A 10,831-nucleotide genomic window follows, 5' to 3' on the forward strand; every position below is an offset into this window, starting at 1 on the left:
GCAGTTATTCAAGCAAATCGTCAAATTATTATTATAAAAAAAATCGTGCCATTTCATACGTTTCTTTGCTGATTTGGTAGTATAAATATTCCGTTATAAATATTCGGAGATAAAGAGATTTTTGTGTGTCGGCCCTTTTGATTATAGTCTGCAACAACTGTAGTAAGCGTTAGACATACATTTAAAGTAATCTTCAAAAAATATGTATAAGAGTTTAAATATATAAAAACATAATATTTTTGATGATATAATACTAAATTAATAGTTTCATATTAATTTAATTTCATTGTTCAACGACCTCCTGACTTTAATAGTCGAATGAGAAAATTGATAATCGCATGATATATAATATAGATATAGATAAGCGTATCATTCTGCAGATATGATATTAAATAATTATATAAAAAATTAATATATATTGACATAAATATATACTTGAAGCAGAAGTAAATTATACCAATTAATATAGTTTGAAATAGAAGATGTCAATGGCGTACGATGCTTCCGAACAGTCATCCATTTAATTACTTATCGTGCTCGATGTTATTTAACTTCAATAATTGGATGAAAATTGATATATTACAACTGCTGAATAGCGATATTAAACTTGTTTGTGTATGACATTGTTTATTACCATTAATTAGGGTTTTGCAAGCCTTAAATACATTACATCTAAAGCTTGCAAAACGATAATAATAATTAATTATCTATTAAATTCAACAGGATACAAGACTTTAATTAGCTTCAGAACAAATGTACTAAAAACTAGTTCTACTTATTGAGAGAAATTGTGCGAATCTTTGAGTCCATTTTTTTTTTTTTTTTAATTATTCGGCTTCTCTTATAAAATCCGCCGTCATTCGGGGATAAATTCAGCTTCGTTCGATCTTCGCTACTTTCGGACGTAACACTTTCACGGATGCTCTTCAGGTGGTATTGTCAGGCCAATACTTAAGATATCACAAAGCGAACAAAGACTTCATAGAGTAGACAATAGAAGTAGCGTGTAATCATTCGCGAATAATGTACAGTATATCTTGATGAGTGATGAAATATATTGTATCTGAGACTTGAGACTGAGGTGATCAATCATACACGCATTAAGACTGGAAATAAGAGTAATAAATGTTTCTTTCTGACTTTAAATCTCTCTTAAAAAAGAGATACATGTAAGATATTAATACTTTTTTCTATTTAGCATCAACAGATCGTAATATTGATCGTCCTAATTTCAATTTATTAACATCAATTGTCTTATGCATAAATAACGATAAAATATCCCTTTAATTTTAGCTTCCAGACAAAAATACCTTATAAATTTATTAAATTTTATAATATTGTTTTATCATTCAAAAAATAATAAAATAAATCCTTATATTTATAAAATAAACACACAATCATACACATATAGATATAATAATTCTTTGTATATTTGTTTCTTCCTTTTAACAATTTAATTTTACATACAAAATTTTAATTAATTTAATATCGCCTTAATATGTTATTGCATGCAAGTTTGGCTGTCGAGCGGATTATGTTGTTCAGCGCTGGTCTAAACTAAAGAATAAAATGCGATTCTTCACGATATTATTTTATATCTGCGACATTCCTTAATTGTGAGCAAATTAATTGCAACGCGAGATAAAGAAACTGTCAGCACTTTTTACTCTTCTTTCATCTATGTCTGGTGAATTTGTTAATAGGAATACGAGAAGAAATACGTCGCGTATTGATTGAAGTTTCCTTGAAACGGGACGTCTTGACTGCGGTTCTTTGAATGCAAAAAATGCGAGCGCGCTATGTAGAACTCTCTCTTCCTTATCTGTATGGAAATCTTATAAGATATATATAAAAATTTTATATTTTTAATATCCATTCGTCTTGACATCCATTCTTTACTGCCAAATATAATCCTTTGCATTATTGATGGATCGTACAAAGATACGAATACAATCTTATATTTAAGAAAACGTCGGCTCTGTAGTAATCTAATGAATAATGAACTGTAAAATATTGCTATCTGACGTGTATTTTCTAAAGAATACTCGCAAAGACATATTTCTTCCAAACTTTTGCCTCGCGTCTGAAATAAGTTATACATTTTTAAGAGACATCTTTTTTCTCTTAATAACGCAAGTTTAGCCTTTCTCTTATATCGATTTTTCAAAGCTAAAATTTTCCAACGAGAACTTCGGCAAGTACGTCAATACCGCAAGGAATTTATCACTACTAAATTTTTCGACTTTATGTAACAGCGTGTGAATGGAATATCATAAGAGATGTTGAACGTCGTGTTTCTAATAACAACCGGATATCCACCACGCTCGTTTATATTCTTTGTGAATATGATCCTCCCCCGAAAAGAAGAAGTTATTGGTGCACGTCATCGATTGGTTCGCGCGCTTTCGAAAGATAATCCTCGTCACGAAGTCGACCTCTCTCCTCTTTTACTGGGTGACGCCGCTCGTAAATAGCGAGGACATGGCGCTTATAGCGAAAGGGTGCGAAAGTAAAATAAGTTTCATCTCCTGTCGGCAAGTACCGGCGAATCGCGTGTTTGACATACGAACAATCTTATACAAATACCAACAGACAGGCGAGAGCCACTTCCTTATTTTTTGTTTCAACTCCCTCCTCTACCTTCATCATTTTCCTCGCGCGAAGACGTACGCGTCACGATGGGGTGCGCGAGCGAGCCCTACGAGCGCCGGAAGAGCGCAGGTGGATGATAAGGGGTTGCGCAGGCGCCGACGTATCGACCAGGGTGACCCTCCGGGCGACACCCTCGCGATTCTCCGCCGAGCTTCACTGCTTCATCGGCAAACTAGTGGGTAGTACACGCACGCGACACAGGTAAGAGTGCTCGCAGTTTGACTGAGACGCACAAGTCTTCCCTTCGTCAGCTCGAATTTTCGATTCCGTGAAAACGCGTCGATCGCGTCGTCGTCGAGAAAACGACGGTATCGCTTGCAACTTGCGCTTTCGATTTCATCTTTAGAATCACCCTCGCCGGTTCGGTCTCGCGGAGTACGCGAAGTGACAGACTGGTGGCGCGCACCACCTTCACGTGACGGTTGGTCTTCGTCAAGCAGGGGGTAGTTTCGATGCCACTTTCGGGATAGTTTCATCGTAACCCTCGATAGTCGCTCGATAGCGTTATCGATAAGCCGCGCGAATAACGTCGTTGGGACAACGTCGCGAATTTGTGACCGTTGAATTGGCTCGACTGAGTGTTCAGCGGCTGCTTATTGAGCGAAAGCTGAAATTTTAACGTCTTCGCGAACGAGATCATTGAGGTAAGATACCGTCATTCGCGAAGCAGATACGGACGTTTATTGATAAAAGGGGGATCTAAATTATCTAATTGAATGAGGATGTATATTTTCGTACGCAAGTGCAGTCTATGGATTTACATCCATTGCGCAAGATTCCGGTCTTGGTTGGACGGGGTACAATCGATGTTCAGTCATAAATAGTCGGGATAGCCGGGAAGAGAGAAATGGAACGATAATTGAAGAACGGTGGCTGACATTCTTTTTTATATATAAGCTTTAGAGAGATAAAGGAAATGTAACGTGTAGTGGTATGTTTCACGAAGCACTTTCATTGATTTTTTTTATCAAATTGTATTTTTATATAGAAGCTGACCAACGTCATCTTTCCATCTTTTCTTATATCGTGACGTTAATATAAGCCGCTTTTTCATAGAAAGTTCTAGTCATGAAAGATCTTAATAATCAATGTAAATGTCGAAAAATATTCTTTTGTGCGACAAAGCCATCCTCTATTGTATTGAATTATATATTCTTTTATGTTCATTTAATTTTATCAGCATTACATATATAAATATATCTTTGTAATAATTTTCTAAGATAACAATATTTAAAATTATGATAGAGAAATTTGTCTACCAATGTTTTTTGAAAAAAGTGAAGAATTATTTGAGCTAATTGTAAGATTAAAGTTAATTGACATTGATTCAATCATTACAATTATATGCAATTTGTCTTTCTTAGAATATCTTTACGAAACATCATAATAAAAGCATAGTTCAAAAAGTTAATAAACATCATAATAAAAAATGGAGCAGTTAATAAAAAAATCTGTCTCTTTCATTTCTTTTATTCATTTCTTAACAACATCAATATTGTTTCATCATTCTCGGCAAGTACTTAAATAAAAATTCGATAATGACTGTACACGGATAATGTATCCTTTATTTCTGAGATATTTTTAACATTGGCATTCATAGATTTCTCTCTGCATGACTATCCGTTTCTTATAACGTTTATCACATTTTAATCTTTGAATCTAATGAGGTAAATCTGTCACAAATATATCGAGAAAAAAATGCTACCCAAAAATTTCATTACATTTCATATAATAGTTTGAAAATGTTATAAATATAGAAATTAAAACAGATAAAACGCAACAATCTTTTCAAGAGAGATATAATCTCCGCAATTACGTGAATTTACTGGTGGTACAATTCATATTCCATTGCAATTTGAATTACGAGAATGCGTAATATGCAATTTATAACAAAAGTACGCGAAATATTTGCGCTAAATACGATACGAATATCAAAATAATTAATACATTTGCGCTCGATAAATTTCTCGTTAAATTTTAACATCCGCCCGGCTAGATTTTAGAGAGTCGAGTATATTGATTTCTATATTTTATATTTACACCGTCAGTAGTTTTAATGGTAGGTAAATATCAGAATGGGAAATTAAAGTGTGTTAAAATTAATCAACGTGTAAAAGCTGTGTGTGTAATCCGTTTAGCCCTTTGCAATCCATTTGATAATTGCTATATTCACGAGGCTTACATTGCATCAAGTTGAGAAATTTGTAAAATGTTATACAAGTATAATATTTGTATATTAGAATAGAAATTAATTCATTTCTTACTATCTAGTTTATGCAGTTCTTCTCTATATAATTTTCTGTTTTACTTTCGTCTGATTTGAATCTCTTGAAATAATAATCTCATAAATAAAATAATTAAAATCATTGTAAAATTACAAAGCAGTATAAGACTTAAATGAATAACACATTCTTATGATAAAAGAAAATACGGAATATACATCAAATCCAGATATTTATTAAACTGCAAATTCTAAAAAAATTTTCATCATTTCTCATATATTATTTTCTGAATTATTTTAAAAATCTTAGTTAAAAAAAGTTTAATTAAAATAAATTAAAAAATGCTAAATTACATGTTCACATGCTTGACATTTTTGACATTTTCTTTCTATTTTGTTGTTATATAATGATAAATGTCTTAAAATGCAAAAAACAGCTATTCTTTTTTGGCTTGACGTGTAGTATTTATTTTGAAAATATTCTGTTGTTTTTGTCTTTATTCAAATCGTTAAATGAAATCGCGAGTTTTCTCACTTCGAGGGATATCCCAAGAAAGTTGAATGCTAGAGATTATTGCACAAAGTTCACCAATTCCGCGAACCATGGACATCGCTATTATTGAGGAATTCTGCAAGAAACAAATATATACAGTCCAAACGTATCATTGCTTTCTCGACGCTTCTTCTCTCGCCGCACAAGCATAGAATTATCCCGCGAGCTCCTCGAGGAAGGTACGTTCTACCCGGTTTGATACGATCGACGGGTAAGCCATAGAAGTAATATTCTTGTGCCGCGTGTATGTTTCAAGAATACGTAAATGCCGGTTTACTCGCACGATGTCGTAAAGCATTTCAGAAATTCCAAAGTAATATCGCGCTCCGAGTATCGATCTTTTACGAGCGTTACGATATGAGTCGTTGGTCACACCGGTTACATCCATTATTTTTTCCCCCTAATGCGTAATATGTGACTCCGAAACGCTCTTCATTGCTCTTCATATTGCGATAAGTTTAGAAGAGAAAACAGAAATATATGGTCATCAACAATTTTTTTAATAAATTCAGAACAATCATTATTTAAATTACATGCCTAGATATTGTTTGAGAGTCGTCCTTTTATTTTTATGTCAATCTTATAAATTTTTATTAGCGTTTCTTGTATATTTCTGCGGCAATATTTAGTCTGAATTATTCATTAAAAGAACTAAATCTTTATCGAGTTTTTTTTTTATACGTTTTTTATCACTGTAATAATACGCGCAAGTTTGCACGAAACATGACGTAAGTAAAAGAAACACGAATCTGTTTTCATGATATTACCTTACCGTTTTCGATACACTAGAAAACCCAATTACGAAGAGATGTTTCTCGCAATAAAAATACGTTATTCGCGACACGAATGTGTCATTACATTTAAACCACTCGAATCGAAAAGGAAGAGCTATTTGTATTAAAGCCGTAAAGAATCTGAACGTAAAACGCATATTTCTATACTTGAATACTCGGTTCTATGGAATTTAATATTCGAGTGAATCAAATAAATCAAATTTGGATGCAAAAGATAAAATCAATGTGCATTGAATTAATTTTAGTTTTACATTTATTAAATTAGGAATGATTGTAGAATTTGATATAAAATTATGTATATTTATTCCTCATATTCAAATATCGTAAAGTTAATGCAGACAATGAAGCATTTTCTGTATGCGTAAATATTTTATATCAAAAATAAAATCATATTTTAATTTATACAATGCATCCAAATAATATAAATATTCGTATATTATATTCGTATAATATTTGTAATCTTGTTTATTATCTAATAAATATTCTGCAATTGCAATTTGCAAAATGTCGGCTGGCAAATTGAATCGCACAATTTTTTCCCTTTACTTGTTGCAGATTTCAACTTGGATTGTTTATTTTCTCCTTCCTAACCTCCTCTTATTTCATCCTTTCCTTTTGGATTACCTTACGTTGAAGTTTATCCCACGAGGCATCAAGCAGAGAGTCGCCCATCGATCGATCCAGGATCCATCGACACGATCCATTGACCTACAAACGAACGACCTATTTCGCGCGTCGCGACATCGTATCATCTTAGCAGCACAAGACCATCGTGACGGCAGAGAGAACCAGAGGGATTTATCTTACGGATCGCGGCTAACGGTTTAAGCGACGAAACCGCGAGTCGTTTGATCGTAGCAACGAGCCCGGTGTAACCATCAAGATTACCGGCCGCGGCGGTTGCGCCAAGTACTGTGGTACAGCTCCATCACCCGGCAACATTTCATTCTCCAGTTTTCGTCAGTCCTTCACCTCCAATGTCAACTACCTGAAACGGAGGTAAGTCGTTTAGGTAAGAAGTACCGCCGTCACATCGGATCCGAACTTCATAGCTGGCATTTAAAGTCGAGTCGATAAGAATTTCGTGATTCTTTAATTTACGATACTCTTTGATACATTCGAAGAATTGAAATCATCCTCTATACATCTTACGTAGCTTTATTGATACGCACATATATAACATTAGAAAAATTGAAAAATGTCAGTCTGAATCTACAATTTATATAAATAATCCGAAATTTTGCGATTATATTATATAATTTTTTGTCGATTTTCTCGTACGACAAATTTCTTAATTGCATAGATAATAAATTTTTATAATATAACATAACATATGAGATAACAAATTTGCAAAAAAGATTTGCAAATGAAACAAACATTTTATTCTAATTCGGTCTTCATTGTTAATATTATATTAGATGATAAATATAGCAGTTTATATTTTCATTTTAATATAATTTTTATATCTTAATGTAAATGCGCTTTTAATTTAATTACGATTAGCATTCATAAACTGTTATCGGGTAAAGTGCAAGTGTAAATTTTTTTAAATTAAATTCTAATATGAAAACATTTTATCATAAACCGCTCTATCTCGCTCGAGAGTATATGTTGTTAAAAGGCATATTTTATAAAAGCTCATGTATTACGTATATCGACGAAACGGGCAGAATCTTTTCATCAGTAGCTTTTATATCGAGTTAGTTACGCGCATCAAGATACACATGATAATGATTGGATGTTAAAACGTTATGCGCCGTATCACAATATTCCATGGGTTCTCACCGGCTCTCGTAATGTGCCCGTGATGGGAAAATGGATTTCTCTGTCCAATTAGCCGGACACGAGCGAGTTTACCTGAGTCGGTCGTTAAGCAAGCGCCGCACCAGCAACACATGTCAAAGTTATGGTGTTGAGAATTGGGACAGTCAGTGAAACGCGACGCGAGGGTTTCCAACCCAACGAGTAGCAAAGTAATAATGTAAAGTGAAATACGAGAGTTTAAAACAGAGTTTGAGAATAACGTTGTCATTTTAGGTAAACTCAAGTTCTGTTGCTTTAATACGAGAATAATCTCTATATTCTCTTGAAATTATAGCTATTTTACAATGTGTATTTTAAAAATAATTCTACGCCATCTTCTGTCTCATCTTTACTTTCTTTTTTTATCGATTATCTAATATATTTCCATTCAGAATATATATTTAAGAAAAAAGAAAAATTAACTAAAATTATATAAGTTGAATTATAAAAAAAATCAATACCAATAAATTAACGAAAGAATTTCTAAAAGTAAAAAACATCGCTATTCTCTAAACATTCTGCGACATTTTTGCCAAGTTTGTTAATCGATTAAAGCGGAAAAAAGGGAAATTTTATATATATTAGAAAAAATTATACTACTATTTTTGAGAACTTCTATCTTTTAAAAGTAAAGCGTTAAAAAAATTGATTATTTAAACACATAAGAGTATCTTAACATTGTTATGATAATTAATAAATCCAAGGTTTTTGTGTTTTCGATAAGTCTGAATGTATGCATGTGGCTCGTTAAAAATACTACTTCCAGCATTGCCCCGAACACAGCAGCCTGGACGCACGCTACGATATCAAGGCATCGCGTTAATATTGCTTTACGCCTGGCAACGTTAGCATAAAACCGCTATCCCTCTCCCCATCAACGATATCGTGTCTTTTATCTCGCCCGCTTTTATTTACGACGAGAAATCACACGGACGCTTGGCAATATGAGTCGATGATGACGTAAATGTGCAATGACGTGGTTTCGCGTGGTTACCTTGCATCATTCGCGCCTCGGTGCTCGTTTTATTCCATGCGAAACAAGTCACTTGTATCATGGGGAAAAAGGTCCTTTTACAGATAAAAGAATATATCATCATACTTCGTGCTTCCAGCACCGTGACTGTTTAGCTGAAATAGACATCCGCGCCAAGCATATAACACCGGCCGATTAGCGACTGCCAATCTCATCGCCGACATCATCTTCATATTTCTCATCCCATCAAATGGCTGTGGTCGATGTGCACTTAGCGCAGTCAAATGCAACGGTGTAAGCGTGCGGTCTTGCCGACCGATTGTCATTATCACGACGACCACCATAGCTTGTCTTCCAGGTTCTCGTCAGGGGATCTAAGCTCGGAACTCGACGATGAGCCCAACGCGGATCCTGGGCTGGCCACCGTGGGTCGGCAGGACTCGTCTCAACCGTATCAAGCGGCGCCGGAGCGACCCTTGCAGTCCCAACCGGGCCCGATACCGCCGCCGTCCCAGCCGCCCATCCCGGGCGCGCCACCTCAGGGACCGCCGCAGCCCATCGGCGGCGATCTCAGCCTTAACCTGAGACCTGGCTCGCGAACCACCAGCGCGCCGTCCTCGCCGGCGAAAACACGGGAGAGTCTGCTCCAGCGAGTGCAGAGCTTAACCGGCGCTGCTCGCGATCAGGCAAGTTCTTATCAGGCCTTCTGCTTTTATTATCTAACACTATTGCCTGATAGAAATTGGCTAGTACAACGAGAAACGATAGTTCTATCACTCAACATTATTATAACTACAATCAAAAAGTAGAAATATTATAATATTATTTTGATTGCATCAATAGCATTCTAAAATATCGCGATAGTTTTCGATTTAATTGTGTTGCCTCAGAGACAAATAATCGAATTTTTTTTCTCGAAATATACTAAGTTAAATATATTAATATATTGCTCATGTCAGTATTTAATTATAGTCAAGATATCTTTCGCGTGTAGCTGGTCACTATATTGCACGGTTATGAAAGCAGAATGTTTGACAGTTAAAATGACGTGTAGGGTGCTTCTATTTTGGGAGCGGCGGTATCTGGCGCAACCAGAGGCCCGTCATACAGCAAAGACCGATGCTTCACTCTGTTGGTGATCGACGACCAGAACACCGACTGGAGCAAATATTTCCGGGGTCGTAGACTGCACGGCGATTATGAGATTCGCGTGGAGCAGGCGGAATTTCGCGAACTGTCCCTTACAGCCAATGAGGCCGGCACTGTTGTGTCCATGGCTGTCTATCGTAACGGGACCAAAGTCATTCGGTAAGATAATAGATAAGAGAAATAGAAAAATACATTTTTACATTCCAATACTTTTTAGCATTAAACGACATTGCATGATTAATATAATTTTGCGCGCATTCAATCTACACTTCAATATTGAAATAAATAAGTATTGAGAGATAAATTAAGTATTTTAAAATTTATCAAATTGATATTGATGTAAACATATCTTCGTTAAATATAATGATAAATAATAATCTAAATTACGCGCAATCGAAATAAAAATTTTGTTCAAAGTATCGATATCATCGAGCAGAGAAAATGTGTATTGATGTTTGTCATTAGATCCTTCAAGCCTGATTTCGTATTGATACGACAAAATCTGCGAGATGCTGGAGAAGATTATAAAAATCTTCTTCTGGGTCTGATGTACGGCGGCGTACCCAGCGTTAATAATCTTACAGCGATTTACAACTTCCAGGTAACATTTATTTTTATTATTATATTAAAGTTTATTCTATTTTTATATTATAGTTTTTCTATTTTCATTTTTACATAAAAAAGCA

At 34.8% G+C, this 10,831-nt stretch overlaps 1 protein-coding gene across 1 annotated transcript in view; it reads left to right on the forward strand.

Annotated features, from left to right (window-relative positions):
* Positions 1-10,831, forward strand: part of Syn (synapsin) — a 47,516-nt gene that overhangs the window by 714 nt on the left and 35,971 nt on the right. Inside the window, exons 2-5 of the mRNA XM_070305568.1 lie at positions 7,050-7,219; positions 9,355-9,682; positions 10,051-10,304; positions 10,611-10,746. Coding sequence (XP_070161669.1) covers positions 7,050-7,219; positions 9,355-9,682; positions 10,051-10,304; positions 10,611-10,746 — 888 coding nt within the window. The remainder of the gene's footprint in view (positions 1-7,049; positions 7,220-9,354; positions 9,683-10,050; positions 10,305-10,610; positions 10,747-10,831) is intronic.

This window comes from Polyergus mexicanus, unplaced genomic scaffold (assembly GCF_030449975.1).
Source record: "Polyergus mexicanus isolate NDT 795.1 unplaced genomic scaffold, iyPolMexi1.0 SCAF_13, whole genome shotgun sequence".
Taxonomy (NCBI): Eukaryota; Metazoa; Arthropoda; class Insecta; order Hymenoptera; family Formicidae; genus Polyergus; species Polyergus mexicanus.